The 20,584-nt window shown below is 40.2% G+C and overlaps 1 protein-coding gene across 1 annotated transcript in view; it reads left to right on the top strand.

The window, feature by feature from the left end:
• Window positions 1-19,819, top strand: part of GAN (gigaxonin) — a 33,341-nt gene extending 13,522 nt beyond the window's left edge. Inside the window, exons 2-11 of the mRNA XM_060254331.1 lie at window positions 5,346-5,460; window positions 6,201-6,551; window positions 7,806-8,023; window positions 11,805-11,926; window positions 13,008-13,120; window positions 13,531-13,680; window positions 15,048-15,184; window positions 16,461-16,589; window positions 17,917-18,026; window positions 18,632-19,819. Of these exons, the coding sequence (XP_060110314.1) occupies window positions 5,346-5,460; window positions 6,201-6,551; window positions 7,806-8,023; window positions 11,805-11,926; window positions 13,008-13,120; window positions 13,531-13,680; window positions 15,048-15,184; window positions 16,461-16,589; window positions 17,917-18,026; window positions 18,632-18,813 (1,627 nt within the window). The 3' untranslated portion in view covers window positions 18,814-19,819. The remainder of the gene's footprint in view (window positions 1-5,345; window positions 5,461-6,200; window positions 6,552-7,805; window positions 8,024-11,804; window positions 11,927-13,007; window positions 13,121-13,530; window positions 13,681-15,047; window positions 15,185-16,460; window positions 16,590-17,916; window positions 18,027-18,631) is intronic.
• Window positions 19,820-20,584: the final 765 nt, after the last annotated feature.

The following is a 20,584-nucleotide window of genomic DNA, read 5'->3' as shown; positions in this document are numbered from 1 at the left end:
AATACCAGAGATAAAACTTTGTTTGAGAGATGCTGCCAAGGGGTGTGGAATGATCATACCGAGTGAGTGTCTTGATGCTGTTTTCAGTTTTATAGAGAGGAGATTTAGCGATGGTAATTTACTGTGCTACCCGTTCAGGTAGTACCAAGTCTGGAAAGAAGTTTAACTGTGTTATAATTGATATACAGGGCTAATGTTGAGACATACTGACCAGCTATTTCAACATTAGCTTGGCTTTTGCCTATTAACCACTAGAAGCTGAAATCCTTCTAATTTAGAAGTTGCTGCTAATATTAGAGCATACTCATCCTATGGCACAGGTTCCTGGTTGGAGAAGTTGATCAGCTGATTTGAAGGTGTGTGGGGGTGCATATATGGTATTGCTGTTGTATCTTTGATTATGCTTACGATAATTAATTGATGGAGTTCCTTATAGTGTTTTAATGTGACTGTGATTTTAACGAGTTGTAAATAGCTCTGAAAAGTTGCATGGTTATAAGGAGAGGAGGGTGCAGAAAGTCAAGTTGTATCTGACTTAGACAGCCCTATCCACTATTTGTTCCAGGCAGAGGTGATTTGTCATTGCCTTCCTCTTCATAGCAATCCAAGTAAGAACCATGTCTGACCCTTCTTATCATTCAAGTTCTGACAAACTTGGGCTGAGCTGGGCTATTCAGGCTGCTGTGGTCATATACAGTGTAGGAATTAAATAATGTCCATGGGGTTAAAATGACAAACCTGTGTGAGTTGCCTGCTCTCAGTTTGATTGAACCTTGCTTAGGGGACCTTTGAGAATAAGATAATGGCACTCTGTGTTAAAAGCTCAAATGATCAGGATTGTTGGTGAAAAAACACTGTACAAGAATAAAGCACTGGTAATACTGGCACAGAGATAGTGGTTGGCATCTTACAGTGGATCACCTGTTGATATGAAATTAATGCAGTCCTGCTTTTAAAAACTGGCAAATGCTACACTTGGTTCCATTAGTAGATACAGTTGATGCCAATCATAAAAAGTAATCGTATCACTTCAGCTGGCAGTGGTTTGATTAGAAAGCTGTCTCAGGTACTGAGAGATTTATACAAATGGATGTTAGAAAGAAAAACTTAGACATAAAATCAAATAAACATTTTTTGATTTATCTGTCCTGCCGGCCAAAAAAAGTAACATCAGTATACCTATTTATTGAATATGAGAGATTAGATATAGTAACACCAATGCAAAATGTCATCCCTTACAAGAATTGTACTCTTCTAGTGCCATTGACTTCAGCAGATTTATAAGGGTTTGACCATTCTTTGCACAGCATTGTCCATTGTCTAGTCTTTCTTGAGGTCCTGTGGATTAGTTTTCTTTACAATTAACAGATTTGATTCTAATGTTGCTTACAGAAACAAATTAATGAATTTTTATTACACAACAGCAACTTTGCAAGTTGTCATGAATACGTCACCTTTTGAGTTTTATCAGTGTTAGGTACAGTTTTTGTAAATGTGAATGATGCATCAAGCTGTTCTCCTTTTTCACTTAATCAACCTTAGCTTGAGGTTTTTGACAACAAAAATACTATTGAAAACGCAACTGTTTGGAGATTTCTGCTGTTACAACCGGTAAAAAGAACCTGTTAATGGTGAGATTTGAGACAATTCTGGTTTGACTCCGAAGTTGTTTTTTTTTTAGGTTCATTATCTCCTATTAGGGACAAAACTGTAGCCAGCATTTTTTTCTGACCATGTTGACAGATTCAGTAGAAATATGTCATGTTCTCAGGGTGCAGGCAAGCAGGAGTCCAAAGCCAGTCCAAGGTCAAAGTCCAGGAAGTCAAGCAGGAGCCGAGTCACCAATGCAGAATCACAAACCGGAATCAGAAGTCAGTGTCCAAAAGCCAAAAGGTCAGGATGCCAAGGAAATCAAGCAGGTCAGGATCAGGAAGGAGCATGGATGCAAGCCAGAGAATAGACTTGTTGCTTCCACAAGGTTACCAGGTCCTCCGTGGGAGCTATATAGGAGCCTCAATCAGCCTACTCCCTGGGTGGCAGTGACTCTGCTAGAACTCAGGGCTGAGAGATCTGAAGCTTCAGCATGCCTCATGTCTTCGCTCTGAAAGTTCTTTCCGGAGCCTGCTTCGAACTCTCGAGATGGGAGGCGGAGAGCTTGGAGGAGATTGATCATCAACAGCTGACACTGGTGCCTGAAGAGTGATCGATGGGCCAGCTGCTGTTTGTTAAGCTGAGGAACTGGCTGGCAACTCTTCCAGGTCTGTTAACCCTTCCAGCTCCCCCTCATCAGGGCTCATGACAAAATACTGCCTTTCTAGAAATCCAGCTTCAATATGATTTGAAATGTGTCATAGGGTCTAAAATATTTAGGAGGCTGAAAAGAAAACCTGTTTTACCATTGAGGATATATGTAGCAGTTAATTTTCTGAAAGTTAAATACAAGCTAGATTTTTAGAAGCATTTCGGTACAAGATTTAGATAACAGTGTTAATTGTTTGGAGACTTCCAGAGTTTTGTTCAGGGCATGTTTTACCAGGAAAACTTGGCAACAGTGAATAATAGGTAATGTGAGTAGAATTACAGGAATATTATTTAAAAATATACTGGGTGGACTGAAACTGTGCCATTATGTATCTTATTTTTCTTTTGCTGTATGGAAAAATAGACTTTCAATGCACATAAAAATTAAGAAAGTTGCAGCACTGACCGTGCTGCTTTATGGTTAATGAGGTCAGTAGTATATCTTGGGCTTATATGCTTCCTCCTCCCTCCATCTGCACTGGCCAGCGATGGTGATGGTGTGGTATAGTGCTTTCAGGAAGAGAAAATACGTCTTGTAGGAATTGAATCTTGTAGAAACTTATGTGTGAAGGTTTATTTGATGAAAATGCATTATTCACCCTACATATTTGTGGTAAAATTAAAAATGCATGAATAAATGGTAGCTGGATCTCCATTCTGGAGGACAGAGTGCTCTAGTTTTTGTCCTGCGATGCTGCAAGGATTTATTTTTATATCTCTCACATTCTGAGTTTGCTCATCAAATAGGGAGCACCTGAAAACAAATAGGTAAGCAGAAATTTCATAGAATTGGCACTGGGTGCAGGGTGTGGCAAAGATGCATATCTTTCATGTGTGCTGCCAAAGGGCTAGGGTGTGACCTGGAAAAAAAAGTTGTTTTCTGTGGGGCAAAGCTTTAGTGGGAGGGGGCTTGTCATTAAAAATGCTGCGTCATGCTTCTTTATGTCGATCTTGAATTCAGCAGCTGTAAAACTTTCACAAATCAAAGTCACAATCAGTTGTAGGATTTGAGGATAGGGGCATGTTTTCGACTATATAAAAAAAGACACAATTATAAAGTGATTGGCTGCCTTTTATAACACAATTAAACAAGACTTAATTAGGGTTAACGTGGGGAGACAGCATTCTGACAGCTCACAAATGGTAATATGGTGTTTAAGTGCTGAGAAACAGACGTGCTTTAGCGGTGACTTGGAACAAAGTGGGATTTGGAGAAAAAAGTTATAGCTTTGTTGTTATCAGACAGAGCTAAGGGACAAAGTGTATTGGGTGACCTCAGACTCATGGATTTTAAAATGTGGGCATTCACAAATCACTTCCAAAGTATGTGTGTGGGTGGCAGAGGGGGAGGAATATGGAGCTTTAAAATAATGTGTAGGTGGGGAGTGATGTGCCTGCCCGTTTCCCCCAGGTATTTTTCCCCCAAGTCCTCCTTATTCTTTCATATAACCTTAAGTAATACCATTTATGCTGACTAAGTGTTACCCTGAGGGATGTGAAACAGATTAGATTTGCATATTTGACACATTGATTCACAGTTTGCACATCCTGTCTGGTAAGCGACCTGTCCCTGATCAGGAGATGAGTTTTGTAATTGTATGGTTTATTTCTATCTATATATAGGTGCTTGTACAAACATTTCACTGCTTTGTGCTAATCACCTGATCTGAATGATGTGTTAGGTAAAATATGTGAAAGGGTTCCATTGTTAAGTATACATAATGCAAAAGCCCTGCTGGATCTCTAGTCTTTCTAGTCTAGCATTCTGTCTCAAATAGTGGCCATCCAGTAACTCTGGAGAGCTAACCACAGGGCATAGAGGCTGAGGCCTTCTCCCGATGTTGTCTCGTAGCCCTCATATTCAGAGGTTTACTGCTTTTGGATATGGAGTTTTCCTTTAGCTGTCATAGCTGTTAGCTGTTGAAGAACCTATATTCTATAAATCTAATTTCCTCTTAAAGTCATCTGTATCCATGGTCATCATTATGTCCACTGACAGTGAATTCCACAATTTAATTACTGTTCGAGTAGAAAAAGTGTTTCCTTTTGTTTGTCCTGGACCTACTGGACATCAACATCATTGGGTGCCCCCATGTTCTAGTACTATGGGAAAGTGAGAATAAAGTAGAATCCAATAATTATTTTTTAAAAGCCTTTGAACTGTGTCTCTGATTCATGTTTGTTAATGCACTCTTGTGTAATCCGTTGCTTATCTACACTAACTGTTTGTTTCTCAGGGTATGTCCTGGGAACTGCTAGGTTTACTTCTTGAAATTGGAAGCTAGGCTTTTTATTCTTGAATTTACTAACATGCAGATTGCTGTTTCAGTACTGAAATCCCTTCTCAGCAGCTTGTCTTGTCAGTTGCTCTCTTCTAAAGTAATGAAGGAGCGTATTTAAAAAGGAGGAAGATATTTGTCTTGCGGTTTGTGTATGTGTGTGTCCTTGCTTTTGCTTGCCTCTGCCTAAATGCTTATCTAAACAGCAAAGTTTTCACTCACAGTGGAGCTCATTCAGGTTGGGGTGAGGTGGGCCTCTTCAGGAACTAAGGAAGAGTTAAACAACTGAGATATGACAACGGAGGGCATCCTTGACAAGATAGAATGTCTGTAGATCTCAAAGGATACATGGATCTGAGAATTGCTTTGTGAATCAGGTCAAGGTTAATCTCATCCCTTGGTTTTTTAGGGGGGTTTATTTTGGAAAATTTTATCCTTGTATTTTTTATGATTTTGAAAAACTCAGTGAATTGTGGGAATATGTGCATGAAATAAGTAGTGAGGTTAAGATCCAAATTAGCATCATTTCTTATTTCCAGATACAATTAGCATGATAGACTGTTGTGCTCCCTTCAGCCACCAATTAACCAGCCTTCTCTGTGGCTTCATACCTTTCTTTGAGAGTTTATAGGCAGCAAGTACCATAATTCATTCTGAAATCTGTGGATGTCTTTTGGAAGTCTGTAGCTGTCTTGGACTCACCATTTACACTCTGTGTGCATGTGTATAATTTTTTAAAAATTATCTACTTTTTAAAAATTTCAGAACAAAGCTGAACTACAATCCGCCAAAGGAAGATGGTTCAACTTATAAAATTGAACTTGAAGGGATATCTGTTGAAATTATGAAAGAGATATTGGACTACATCTTCAGTGGACAGGTTTGTGTTGCCAAAGTACTTGAGAAACTCATTCTAACATGCCAAAACCTCTTCCATGGGCATATGACAGAACAGCATGGTCTAATTTTCTGTGGTCCACCAGGGGTTTGCTTGCTGCTGAGATTTCTGCAAATAATAATAATATACAAGGTATATCTTGATCTGTTCCTTGATGTTACTTCTTATGTTCTTAAACAAGAATTTAAGCTAAGAGTGACACAGATTTATTATGCCTTAAAAAATTGGGGGATCATGGGGATTGTAGTTTAAAAGGAAGAACATAGGGAATCCTGCTAGATCAGGCCCAAAGATAAATCATTCCAGTCTCCTGTTGCAAAAAGTGGCCAGGAAGGTGCTTTAGAGAAGCTCTCAAGCTGGTTGTGAATTTTCTTCCCTGTTTGTTCCTGAACAACTGGAGTTCAGAAGCATAGCTTTGGTGAACCTAGAGTTTCCATTCAGGTGTCCTGGCCATCTGTCTTGGATAGACCTGTCTTCCATAAATTTGTGCAGCCCCCTTTTTAGAATTTTTGGTCATCAACCACATCATCAGTAAGGCCAGTAATTCATGCAAGAAATCACAGCATTCTGTGGTGACTTTGTAGATTATCAGGTTGATCCATACACATAGGAGTGTGTGAACCAGAATGTCATCCCTTGGTATTTAGTGCTTGACTTGTGGCACGCTAGTTCACTTGTCTAGTTGTAACCTTTAATTTTTTTAAAAAAATTATTTTTTGTAGATCAAGCTAAATGAAGACACCATCCAGGATGTAGTGCAAGCTGCTGACCTCTTGCTGCTTACGGACCTAAAAACCCTGTGCTGCGAGTTCCTTGAGGGTTGTATTGCTGCTGAGAACTGTATCGGAATCCGGGACTTTGCACTTCACTATTGTTTGCGTCATGTGCATTACCTCGCTTCAGAATACCTGGAAACACACTTCCGGGATGTCAGCACTTCAGAGGAATTCCTGGAACTAAATCCTCAGAAATTAAAAGAAGTGTTGTCCTTGGAGAAGCTCAATGTTGGGAATGAAAGACATGTTTTTGAAGCAGTCCTTAGATGGATTGGCCATGATCCTGAATTAAGAAAGGTGAGAAAGCATAAACTTCATGCTCTGCAAAACTGCCAGAGAATGATTTTTCAGCACTTGACCATACCTGGGCACTTCAGGTTGAAATAAGCTGAAATGATTTTAGTTGCTGCAGTCGAGAGACACTCAAGGAAGCCCTTTCGTGGGAAGGGTGGGCTAAAAATCAAATAAATCAAATTACAGGGGTGGTATGTACTAAATACTGGGAGTGGGGGGGAGTTAATGTGCCTAACCTATATAAATTGAGCTGATTTACATTTTTAGATTTTAGTCCAGTAGCAGCTTAGAGACTTAAAAGATTTTCAAGATATAAGTTTTTGTCAGACAGGAAGGGAGCTTGTACCCTGAAACTCTTGTTGTTTTACTGAACCCAAATGTAGCTGTTCTATGGCAGACCAACACAGCTACCCTCTGACATGATCTATTCATAACTTACTTGGGAGGATTTTCTAATTTGCCTAATTCTGTTATTGCCGGGGGGGAGGGGTTTGAGCAGGAATGCACAGGAACGCAGTTCCAGCTGGCTTGGTGTTATGGGTGTGGCCTAATATGCAAATGAGTTCCTGCTGGGCTTTTTCTACCAAAAAAAGCCCTGGCCATTGCTATTTGTGGTGAAGAGTAAGGAGTGGCCTGGTCCTGTCTCAGCCATTGGAAATTTTAACTCACATTCTTCTGGCTTCTGAGTTTCCCTTCAGCATTGATCACATCCTTCCTGTTTCATCTCTTCCCAGCCATAAGGCTAGGAATGTAGCAGTTTAAAAAAAAACGGAATTGAGATGATTGGCTAACTTGAGAAGCACAACGTTCTGTGCTTCTGCAGAATTGCAGCAGATACACAACCCTGGCTGTTGCGAAAGTGTTGCCTGTGCTCTCATGCCGACTCTCCAACTTCTTATATATGAATGTGCCATCAAGCTAGTTTGTGGCAATCCCAGCAAGGGAGAGTCAATGAAAATGAGAAGCTTTGGTTGTTTCCCATTGCCTCCCTCTGCAGCATCCTCCTTGGCAGACTTCCCATCCACATACCAACTCAGCTTAGCTTCCGAGATCTGACGAGATCAGGCTGTTCCATGCTGCCTTGCTACCCTTCCAGCTTCTTGGCAGTGCTTTTTTGTTCTCCTGTCTCAGCACTCATATCTGTAGATCAAGAATAAACATGGATTCTAAAGAAGTAAGCTTTCCGGAAAGCTGCATGCTAACATACCTCTTTTGTTGTATACTTGTGTTTTGAAAAGTTTCTTTCTGCCCTTTCAGGTTCACATGAAGGATGTCATGTCAGCTGTCTGGGTATCTGGGCTGGACTCTGCTTACTTGCGTGAACAAATGCTGAGCGAGCCACTGGTACGGGAGATTGTCAAAGAATGTAACAACATTCCACTCACACCGCCACAACAAGGGGAGGCAATGCTAGCTTCTTTTAAACCCAGAGGGTACTCAGAGTGCATTGTGACTGTCGGTGGTGAAGAAAGAGTGTAAGTTGTTCAGATGCACTGTTTTGTTTTGACAGTGAGTGTGTGAGGGGAGGGTTTGTTTATCCAAAACATTTTTAATGCAGCCCTTCCACCTGATCAGGGTGCCCAGCTTGGCACACAGAAAAATTTTTAAAGCATTCAAATAGTTAAAAACAACATTTAGATGATAAAATAATTCAATAAAAATGCATAAACAATACCAGAACCAGGGAGGAGGGCCAATAAATGTTACTGAGGGTGTGCCAAATTGGGAGGTGGGGAGGAGAAGCAGAAATTCACAGTAAAGTTCAAAGGCTTGTGTTTTGAATGTTGATTTTGAAAGCTGTACTTTTAAGAACCTTCCACATCTTTTTTTTTTAGTAAAGGTGTTTAAGTAGAAAAAGCCCAGCAGGAACTTATTTGCATATTAGGCCACACCCCCTGGTGTAACTATTGTTCCGCGCAGGGTTTTCTTTGTAGAAAAAGCCCAGCAGGAGCTCATTTGCATATTAGGCCACATCCTCGATGCCAAGCCGGCCAGGAATGTGTTCCTGTGCGTTTCTGCTCCAAAAAAGCCCTGCATTTAAGTATTCCTAATCTCCATTCACTCTGATCTGTATGGCCTAGGCTAACACAATCTCATAAACTCTCAGAAGCTAAACAGAGTTGGCCCTGGTTAGTGTTTGAATGGGAGACCACCAAGAAAGTCCAGGGTTGCTACACGGAGGCAGGCAGTGGCAAACAACCCTTGAATGCCTTTTGCCTTGAAAACTACATATGGGGTGAAAATGTCAGCTGTGACTTGATGGCAACCTCCCTCCCCCCCAGAAAGAAACAAGAAGAAAAAGCTGGCCAGAGAATGAGTTGCTCCTGAGGCATAATCAGAGTGGTCTAAAACTGCCTCTCAGTTTCTGTACTTACACAAATTACTTCTCTCAGTCATTATATGTAACCTCTGAGAGCAAAAGACTCTTTTAAAAACAACCTTATGATAAGTAAGATATTGAACATATAAGATGATATAAGAACATATACAATAGTTCCCAGTTATGGACCAATATTTTTAGGAATCACATTTGAAGTGACAGCCTAATACAGGAAACCACTTTTCTACAAATTTATTATTTTATTTTTATTTTATTAAATTTATATCCCACCCTTTCCAAAATGGGCTCAGGGTGGGTAACATCAAAACATTAAAAAACCAGTTTATATACATTATTAAAACAGAAAGCAGAGTTCAGATCCCCTCTTAAGATGGGGAGTCACACCAAGCTCATATCATACTAGCAGATGGTCAGAGTAGCTTATATGGAGGGAGGCCGGCTAACTGGGTGTCCACCACCTCAACCAAAAGCCTGGCAGAACAGTTCCATTTCACAGGCTCTGCAGAACTGCAATAAATTCTGCAAGGTGCTGATCTCAGGCAGGAGCATGTTCCACAGAGAAGGCCCTGGCCAAGGCTAAGTTGACATCTGTTGGGCCAGGGATAACCAGTAGATGTTGATCAGTGGAGTGCAAGGCTCTCGGGGGTGGGTTGGTATATGGGAGAGAATGATCCCTTAGATAAAAAGTGGAGTATATAGCCATATTGCTTTTTTGAGTTATTTGATCAGTGGTTTTTTCCATTATATACAGATTCCAAACCTTGTTATTCTACATATTTATGGAAGGGCCTGATTTGTCTCTCCATTTAGCAGTTGTAGCTGTTTTTGCCACAATTGGTAATGTGGCTGTTAATTTTTTAGTAGATTTTGGTATATCTAGATCTGGCCAGTAGTTTAGAAAAAAAAAAAGAGTGCTGGTTTCATAAGTACGTTAAAGCCAGTCATAATATAAACCTGATTTAAAACCTGTCCCCAAAATGCTGCAATAACCTTGCATCACCAACAATGCTCAAGTGAGCCTATTTCTTCACACATTTTCCAGCACAGTGGAGCACAGTTGGAAGACATATGAGACAATTTAAGAAGGGTTAAATACCCTTGAGACAGATAGAATTTTAAAGGTCTGAAGTTCTGTATCAAATGAAGAGGTGCTAAAGATATAAGATGACCAAATCCAAGACCATTGATCTTTGGATTGTTCCAGCTGACAGCTCCTTAGCCACTTTTTTTTTTAATATGCTGTCTGTTTACACCATCCAAAGAGATGAAAATTTTATATGAAGTGGGAAAAGTACCCCTTTTTACAGGGCAAGAGGAATTCAGCATTTACTCAAGAATGGTAAAGGGACCTTTTTTGTTCGTTTGCTTTCCTTTGCTGTTTGCTTTCCTTTGACCTTTTAGATATGTGCTTAAGCAGCATCAGGAGCGGTAGTTTGCAATTCTCTATCTTGTACTGGGTATTTTCACACTTTTGGATGTAGAAAATGAAGGCAGAAATTCTCTTCAATTTCATAAATATGTCAAATAGCCCGATATCAATATGCCAATCTATCTGTTATGCATTTTATATTGCTACAGCAATAAATGTAGGTTTTCTAAGATAAGTATTATGGATAGTGCAATTTTTCTTAAGATGTCTTACTTTTCCCCTAGTTATGGAGATTCTGTGCCCACCCCCCAGTCGCCATGGTTTCAGAATGTCTGGAAATATTATATCTCACTTATAAACTAGAGTTTCAACTAAGTCCCAGAAATTAATAGCAGCATGTTCTTTGATATATGTTGGTTGTGTTCTAACTTATCTGAATGTGTAAGTTGTATGACTTTTTGTGTGAAAGTCTATCAGTAGAATGAAAGAAATCTAGTCTTAAAGTGCTAAAGCTAATTTCAGCAGTTGCAAATAAAAAGCATTATAAAGCACCAAAAGGGAATAATGTTTCCTTAGAAAGAAGTCTTAAATCTTCATCTTGGTCTATCATCCTCCCCTGACTCCTGCTCAGTTTCCTCAGCAGAGATCAAATGCATTTTGAGCAAACTGCTTCAGCACTGGCGGTGTGTGCTCATAGTGACTTGCCCTATTTGACTGGCAGATAGACAGCCACATTTTAAAACGATTGAACCTTTCAGGTTGTCTCCAAAGGGATCCCTGGCTAGCGCTTGTTTAAGTAATCTAACCTAAAGGTTATGGTATCAAGGGTTAGTGTAACAAAATGGCCTGAATCTAGAAGAAGAAGATTGCAGATTTATACCCCACCCTTCTCTCTGAATCAGAGACTCAGAGTGGCTTACAATCTCCTATATTTTCTCCCCCCACAACAGACATCCTGTGAGGTGGGTGCGACTGAGAGGGCTCTCACAGCAGCTGCCCTTTCAAGGACAACTCCTATGAGTACTATGGCCATTCCAGCAGGTGCAAGTGGAGGAGTGGGGAATCAAACCCGGTTCTCCCAGATAAGAGTCTGCACACTTAACCACAACACCAAACTGGCTCTCCAGGACATCGTCTTAACCAAACGTAGTTTCAAGAGGGCTGTCATTGCCACAACTTTCCTCATTTCTGAAAGAGGCTGTAAAAGTACTCCAAGCCTTTTCACCTGCTCAGCCAGGGATTTATCTCACTTAACCTAGAACAGAAATCTAATTCCTATATAGAACATCAGCTTTATTAGCAAGAATCTCCTGTGTGTTGTCTGGATTAAGTTTCCACTTCTTCTCCCTTATCCGTTCAACCATTGCATCTGAATGCTTGTCTAGTACAGAGACAGCTACATTTGGGAAGTTCATGAAATACAGATCTGGGGGTCATTTGTATGGTGGCAACTGATATGCAGTGCCAGAGCACTGGATTATTTTAGTAGTAGAAATTGGAAGTAGCCCTACAGTGAGTACTGAATTGTGCCTTTTCTTTATATTAGTTCTCGGAAGCCATCAGCAACTGTGCGATGTATGTGTCCTCTCTATGATCCAAACAGACAACTCTGGATAGAACTAGCCTCTATTAGTTCACCCAGGATAAATCACGGTGTACTTTCAGCTGGTAAGCGAATGCTTCTCTCTCAAGCAAGAGGCACAAGCCTAATATCGTTATCTATTTTACAAAGTTAAACTTGGGGTCATGGTCACTTTGGAAGGTGACTCTTTCTGTATTTTGGAGCAGAAACCAGCAGGAGAAGAATCCTTGACTAAGTAAAGGTCAAGCATGGAGGAATATCTGGCCACTGTCTGTATTTTTATATATCAGACCCAATGTTTATTTGCTCTTATTAGTCTTCACTTAATATCACCTCCCTATCCTAAAAGGGGTCTTCTGGAGCAGCACTCTCTCGAACTGCTACCAGAAGGAAAAATTGGCATCCTTCTCACACAGAAGCACTTGGTACATAGCAGGCACTAGCTTAGCCTCTTTGGATCCTGGCCGTGTTATATCTGCATTATAGATCTTGCCAAATGTTGTTTGTCTGAACTTGCAACTGGAAAGTCACATTCTTGTTCCTTTCTGTGTTATATTAAATATGAGAGGACAAGTGGCTTTCCAAGAAGAAACTTAATGAGAATTCATTTTTTTAAAAATAAAAAAATCCCATACTTGTGAAGTATCCTTGCGGCCATAGACAGGGCTTTTTTTGTAGCAGGAACTCCTTTGCATATTAGGCCACACACCCCTGATGTAGCCAGTCCTCCTGAAGCTTACAGTAGGCCCTGGAATAAGAGCCCTGTAAGATCTTGGAGGATTGGCTACATCAGGGGTGTGTGGCCTAATATGCAAAGGTGTTCCTGCTACAAAAAAAGCCCTAGCATTAGAAATATTGTTAGGTAGAAACCTCATAAACATTTTTTAAAGGAAAGCTCCACTTTAGAACTTCAGTGGAATGTTGCTCTGTATGTTCTCCTGACAAAGGCAGAAGGAAAAAGCTGCTCCTAAGTCTTTACTATCAGTGAACCAATTCGGCCTATCTTGTTGGCCTTGAAAAGCTAAGTGACAAAATGGAAAGAGTGCCAAGGCTGAATTGTTACAGCCTAGATACTTGATGCCTGATTCTTATAAACCTTATACCTGCTTGATGCTTTTTGCAGGATGCTGCTTGAATTTTGAAATCTTTCTGTATTCTGTTTTTCAGAAGGGTTCCTGTTTGTACTTGGAGGTCAAGATGATAACAAAGTCACTTTAAATTCTGGGGAGAAGTACGACCCAGATACGAATTCATGGAGCCCTCTCACACCAATGAATGAGGCAAGTTTGCCTTTCAGAGCCGGCATGGTGTAGTGGTTAGTGTGGACTGCTCAGATCTGGGAGACCCAGCTTTGAAGCCCTGCTTCGCTTATGAAAGTTTGCTGGGTAACCTTGGGCCAATTACTCTTGGATAGCCTAACTTGCCTCCCAGAATTATTATTGTGAGGGTAAAATGAAAGCAGGCAAAATGCAGAACAATGCTGTAAACCACTTTGGGTCCCTGTGGGGAGACAAGCAGGGTATAAATATCTAAATAAATAAATTAGTGATATGTGTACCTCACCCTAGTTGACTTTTGCACTAATCAGATCTTTGGCCATTTTCTGTATTCTAATTAACAAAAATCTGTTAAATTCTTTTTATTGACAAAGCAAACTTAATTTTTTTATTATTTCACTGATCTCTAATAGGCACGGCACAATTTTGGTTTAGTGGAGATTGACGGTGTGTTATACGTTCTGGGAGGTGAGGACGGAGAGCGGGAGCTCATCTCCATGGAGTCCTATGACATTTATAATAGGACTTGGACAAAGCAGCCAGACCTGACCATGGTTAGGAAGGTAGGAGTTTAAAATACCACTACCATGTTTCAGAGATCTGGTTCCGTGCTTGGGTTTCAGAAGGTGCTTGAACACTGTTTCCATATTCAATATATCACGTGCATCTCGGCATCTGATTTCTTGTTTATCTGCTGTTTTTCTTCCTGGACATGAAAGATTTTGAGTATTTATCTCAGTAGTTCTGAAAGTTTTATGGAGTTCCTTGGCATTTTGCATCTGAGGGGTTTTTTTATGATGGGTTTTAGAAAAAAATGTTTTAAAAGTCTTAAGTAATGCTTACAGAAAGCCACCAAGGTAATCCAGCATTTCTTCCCCATATTGTAAGTATAAGACTGGGCCTGAGAGACGCCATGGCTTTGTGGCTGAGGCTGGATTTGGACCAGGAGTTGCTTGGGTCGGTTCACTCTCTCAAGTGCTGTGATATACTCAGTCATTCTCACAACAGCTCTGTGAAGTATGTTGTTGACAACCCCATTTTACCCCTGAAGGGGTCAAAATCTATAACCTTACACATATGGGAAGTGCTGGTTCTCACCTCTGTGCTAGCTAACAACAGCCTGCCCAAAGCTCTCTTATAGTTTAGTAACACAGTTGCAACAAAGATCTTCTGGATAGTAAAGAATATAGGTTGACACTGTATTTGTGTCTGGTGTGGGGTGGGGCAGGGAGTCTTCTTTTGATTGTGGATAAGGCAACTCCAGGACTGTTTTAGGTGTATAGAGGAGAATCATTGTAGAAGGTGGTGCAGTTCAGATTTGTCCAACTTACCTCAAGCTGGGGGCAACAGTGATTGTTCCTGCACATCGCTGCACAGGTATCTTCTGCACATCTCCATAGTCCAGAAATGTTTTGTCTTGGTCTGTTCAGGCATGTTAGATCAGTGCAAACAAGTCACCATCTTACTGCTATTCATGGAATCAAAATAAAATTCATATATAACTGGTTAGAAATTACTGCATTGGTCTTAAAAATGCAAAATAAAATGATATTTGTTTGTTGAGATGAACTCCTTTACAGGACAAAAGGGAAGAAAGACTTCAAGGAGATACAGAACAGTGTTGGTTGCTCTAAGAACAAGTGTTCTTCAAATAGCAATCTTTTTTGCAGGGATTTACCTCATAGGCTGATGTATTTTCTATATGAATGTGGTTATGGATGGTCTGCTTTAGATGCCCTGATGGTTAATATATACCAGAGAGCAAATTGTTTTTTTCTTTTTTCTGAATACATAGATTATTTTGATAAGGGCCTCTGCTTATGTTCTTTTAAAAATTGTTTGGTTAAAAATTGGGTGGTTGTTTGTGTCATCTAAGTGAAATGTTATTGTACATGACAGTTACCCTACTTCTTTTATTTTATATTTAAAGATTGGTTGCTATGCAGCTATGAAAAAAAAGATCTATGCAATGGGCGGTGGCTCATATGGCAAACTTTTCGAATCTGTTGAATGTTATGACCCAAGGACCCAGCAATGGACTGCAATCTGTCCCTTGAAAGAAAGGAGGTTGGTGATATGTTCAAAATGGTCCAGGTTGCTTCATCTGAGTTCTATAGCCCTTCAAATGTTTCATAGATGAACTTACAGATCTTCACTTCAAAGAGAATTCACCAAGGAGCAGTCTAACTATGCAGTGACTGCTTTCAGATATGATGGACCTGCATTGCTGTGTTTGTGCTGCTCTGCCACTGCTTGATTGGAAGTTTCTAGGTTTTGGAAGCCTTCTATCAAAGTGTACTGTGTATCATTTTGTCAGATGCATGATTTTTTTTAAACCTCTTTGCACAATAAATGTAAAGCTAATTTTGGATAATTCATAGCTATGTCAAATTCTGCTTACTGCTAAGAGGTAACACGGGCCGCTTTCTTACCTGCTAAATCAGGGGCGTCATATGTCCAGCTCACAGGCCAGAATAAGCCCGCCCAGGTCCATGGGCGTCTTTTCTCGCCCCTCCCTTCGACCCTCTTGTCCTCACCCTTTGAAGCTCCAAGGCTGCCAAAATTCCCAGCTCCTTCTTCTTTGTCTTTCCAGGCTGAAGCAAAAAGCAATTCTGGGCTTGCAAAGCTGCAAAGAAAATGCGGAATGGACTTTCTATTAAGGTCTCTGTGCCCAGATAGAGAACTCTGGGACTAGTCTGTCTGGGCACAGAGACCTTAAATAGAAAATCCATTCCATGTTTTCCTTGAAGCTTTGTCTGTGCTCCAGTGTATTTTAATGGAGTGGAGCTCAGTTTCACTTTTCAGCATTTATATGGCCAGCTAGAAGCTGTTCCTTGCTGGAGTTGTGTGACCTTGCAAATAAAAGGTTGATGCTTTGAACCAGCATGTCTCTGCTGAATGGACCTTAGAACTGGTGCCACTGTACTATTTTGTGTCAGTATGCAGAAAGCAACCTACTGAATGGGTGATGTCACTTTGGTGACATCAGGGAGTGTGGCCTAATATGCAAATGAGTTCATGCTGGGCTTTTTCTACAAAAAAGACCTGTCTGTATCCTTTATAAAGTTTATATCTCCTCTACCTGGAATTACATTTTAAAATATCCATGGCCTGGTCCCACAAAGTCCCATTTATGTCAGATTGTAACAAATGAGTTTGACACCCCTGTGCTAAATTCTTTGCTGCATTTAAGCTCTGACTGGGCTTTGAATAGCTGATTAATTTTTATGGGTTTTATGCTGTTTTTATTATTTTTGACATGTTTTACTTTGTGAGCCTTCTTGAGCAGGTTCTCTGGAAAGGCAGCATGTTTGCTTTCTAAAGCAAAATATTATTTTGTTAGGTTTGGAGCAGTGGCCTGCGGTGTGGCTTCAGAGCTCTATGTCTTTGGGGGCGTGAGAAGTCGTGATGATAATCAGTCCAGCGAAATGGTGACGTGCAAATCAGAATTCTATCACGATGAATTTAAAAGGTGACAACATAGCAGTAGAAATAAGTTTCCTTTCATTAAAGGCAGAGTTGATTTAGATGAGTCTGCTTCCCTGTAGTCTGTTGTCAACTAACTCTACCTTAATTCTTATAGCTTTATTTGCATAGTTGCTCTGGTAACTTTTTATAATATGGCTGCTCTCCTTTTTTGTCCCTTGAAATTTGAATTTACATGGTACTGACTCATTTTGCTGAATCAGGCTATCAAGTCTTTGTAGCCCAGTATAGAGGTGGATCCAACCAGATTTTTAGTTCCCCCTGCCCTTAATATTTCTTTTTCTTCAAGCGTTTTCTGGCAGCTCCTTACTGCTTTTTCAGATATCAGGTTTCGTGTGCATGCACACTGAAGCTTATATCCAAAATAAAACCTTGTTGGTCTTAAAGGTGCCACTGGACTCAAAACGTTTTTGTGCTGCTTTGGACCAACACAGCTATGCTACTTGCATCCTGTTACAGTTGTGATAGTGCTTATACTTCTGGTAACCAGAAGAGGGTGGTGTTTTACAAGATTGGTTTTTAAAGTGCAGCTCATACAGATGGCTCCAGGAGGGTGTCTGCGTTGGTATGCAGTAGGAGAGCTGTGGCTTGAATCCTGTAGCACCTTAGCAACTGATAAAATTTTGGGGGCATAAGCTTTTGAGAGTGAAGGCTGTCAGATGGTAGATGTTCTTTTCTTAGGCCCGTAGGTAGAAAATCAAATGCTCTGTCAGAATGATCAAATAATTAATGAAGTCTGAATTTCTATTGTCCAGTGCCCATTTCGGTGCCACTTTTGAGCTTCACTGTTCTAGAGATGTCTCCCCCCTCAATAGTCCTTCCTGCATTTATGTGCTCTGCCCAAGCAACATAGCAAAAGATTCTGGTACAACTTCCAGGTGCAACAGAGCAGCGGGGAATTAAGACTCTTGAGACTGCAATACTAAGAACATGGAATAACATGGGACTTAGTTCTTGAGTTTGGGTTTGCTCCCTGTCAGTGCAGTCCTAAGCAGACTTACGCTCTTTGGCACCATTTGACTTGAGTGCACTTAGAAAGGTGCAAGTCTTCTGTCGGGCTACAGTCCTAAGCATGCTTTCTTGGGAGAAAGTTGGATAAATGGAACTTGTTTCCATATAAACACAGATAGGAATGAGCTGTACGTTGGCGTTGCATTACCTCTGAAAAAATGTTACCCTAAAAATAAAATACCTTTATGCTTTGTATCTTTACACATTCAAGGTTAATGCACAACCGGTATCTTCTGCATGTATGTGTGTCTTCATTGCATGAATTACTCTAGCAACACTTTAAACATTGCCTTTTCTTGCAGGTGGATCTACCTGAATGACCAGAACTTATGCATCCCAGCTAGTTCTTCATTTGTATACGGAGCTGTGCCCATCGGAGCTAGCATTTATGTGATTGGAGACCTTGACACAGGTTGGAAGCTAAATGAGAAAACATTTTTTTTTATTGTATAGTTTTAAAAGTTACATTTGTCTCCCCTAAAGGATGGATCAAGTACCAAAGTAGCATCTCTTCTGTAAGCATCAAAGTTGTCCACTTAGATACCTCATATGTTACATCTGGGCTTTTAGGATTTTTCTATAAGTTCAGTAGTTACAAACCTTCTGTCTTAATGAAGGAAAGGGGTTCTTGGTGTTTGAATGATTCCCGTGTTGCTTAGTCCTCCTTTTAGACGGGCCTTTCATGAAATGTCGAGCTTTAGGTACTCAGATATCACTACTCCTTTCCCTAGCACTTTAAGGTCATAGTAGTTACAGGAAAGGCGGGGTATAAATGTGCCATGTAAATCTGGCATTGTCTTTTTGGGAAGGGGTTCATTTTTGTAATGGCCCTTCTCAAAATAACAAGAGTTAAGATGCAGAATATCGTTGGATTTAGTTTTCTTTGCATGTTTGTCTTTTAATTCACTACCTGCCCATTGCCCATGTGTTTCCTTTAGGGATGGCATTGATTTTATTAGGTAAAGCTGTTTCTTAAATGCTGTTGAAACCTAACACAACAAATGCCTTTTCCGAAAGGTACCAACTATGATTATGTTCGAGAATTTAAAAGAAGTACTGGAACTTGGCACCACACGAAGCCGCTGTTCCCTTCTGATCTTCGCCGTACCGGATGTGCAGCATTGCGTATTGCAAACTGCAAACTCTTCCGACTACAACTCCAGCAAGGGCTGTTCCGCATTCGTGTTCCTTCTCCTTGAGAGATCTTTGGAAAGCCAAGAAGGCAAGAACATCTTGAGAGGGACCACGTAACAACATACCTTTATTTACAGAAGAAACAAACATCTTGCATCAGAAACTTAGACTGTATGCTCAGCTTGGGTATGGTAACTGTTCTAACTTTGTTTTTTTAAAACAACAACACACACACAAACACAACTGCTTAAATGCTTACGCCTCAACATATTTGTGGGCGAGCTGTCGTACATTGGCAACTGGCCAAGGAGAGGCCTTCAGTTCTGTTTATCTAAAGATACTAAACTATGCTAGTGGAGGAATTCCTTTGCTTTTAACAAAGAGGAATAGATTAAATAAAACGGGAGAGAACAAGAGAGGTGCATTGCCACCAAGGGGAATTGTTCTGAATAATTATGCTGTCTTGAACTTCATTAGCATTGATGACCCTAGAAATACTGTATGAAAACCAATCTTAACTTGTATGCCAAAAGAGACAGTTAACTCCGTTGTGGGGAGAGAGAGAGAGATGGACAGTTGCACCTTTGTTTACCAGGGCTTCCTTACAATTTAAGGTCTGTGCCTGAAAGTAGAATTGTACTTATGTCATTTTCAGTGGGGGTTTTTTTTTCATTTCTAAGAATCTTTTTTTAATCTATTTAAAATGGACTGAACTACACTAAGGGTTACAATACAATATTAAATGGATGATTCCATAAGGTTTTTATTTTTAAAACCTTGTGTTAAATCAAGTGATCTAAAACTGTGTCACATGTGGGCCAACATACAGCTATGGTGTGGATTTCAGATGCTGCAATATCCAGTCCTCATTTAAAGGGGAGAGGGCTGGGCCTTCAAGACCTGCCACACTGTTGCTACAACTGGGTTAATGTGGCCCGAGAAACATTGCTGTTTTGGAGAGCTGTGCTGTAAGGAGTCTGTTCTTTCAAGGCAACTGAAAGTTGCTGCCGGGTGACCACATTTTAATGGATGTTTTATACAAAAAGTCAAGAAGGTAGAACATAAGGTGTTCTAGAGGTTGGGTGGGATGGGAGGGAAGAGGAAACGATTAAAAGGTAATACATTTAAGGCACAATTGGAAGAATTTGTATTGAGATCAAAGGCTGGTATATAAATGACCTCTTTCGAAGGCACAGTTTTCTTGACTACTGCTGACCTTTAGAATGCTGTTGGTGAAGTTTTTTTTCTTTTCAATTTTTTGTGTAAGTTTTGTTCAAACTATTAATATTTAACTGAATTATAGATTGGCAGTTTCTGCTGATAGAACACAATTTACCTCACTATTGTACATTTTTCTTTGTTAACTGGTGTTTATAACAATCAAAATGAAAACGGGGGAAAGGCAGCTGAAATGCTCCGTGTTGTCTCAGACCATATTCTTGCACTGTAGGTTATTAGAACTGATATTGTTCCAAGATGTGCTTTCCTATTCTGAAAAAATTGTGGGTCCTCAGTAATAATTCTTTGTTGGACTCACTGTTGCTTTTGTTTATGCCATCCTGAGGTCTTTGACTTAAAGGGGTGACGCATTAAAGAGGAGGGCGCAATTCTTCTTGAACTCCATGAATGGAGACATTCCAACTTTGGGCACAGGTCACTCATAGCTTAAACACTTCTAAGTCTGGTCTAATGACCGTCATAATGAATATCTATCTTAAGTCTTGTTGATCTCAGCGAGAGAGCTTTTAAATGTGTGCTTCTCTTGTTCACTGAAATCTATGAGAAGTGGTTAACTTTGGCTGAATCGTTTTTTAAATAAAATACCTAAAAAGAATA

Source organism: Heteronotia binoei, chromosome 14 (genome assembly GCF_032191835.1).
Source record: "Heteronotia binoei isolate CCM8104 ecotype False Entrance Well chromosome 14, APGP_CSIRO_Hbin_v1, whole genome shotgun sequence".
NCBI lineage: Eukaryota > Metazoa > Chordata > Lepidosauria > Squamata > Gekkonidae > Heteronotia > Heteronotia binoei.
This window is presented reverse-complemented; position numbering and strand designations above follow the sequence as displayed.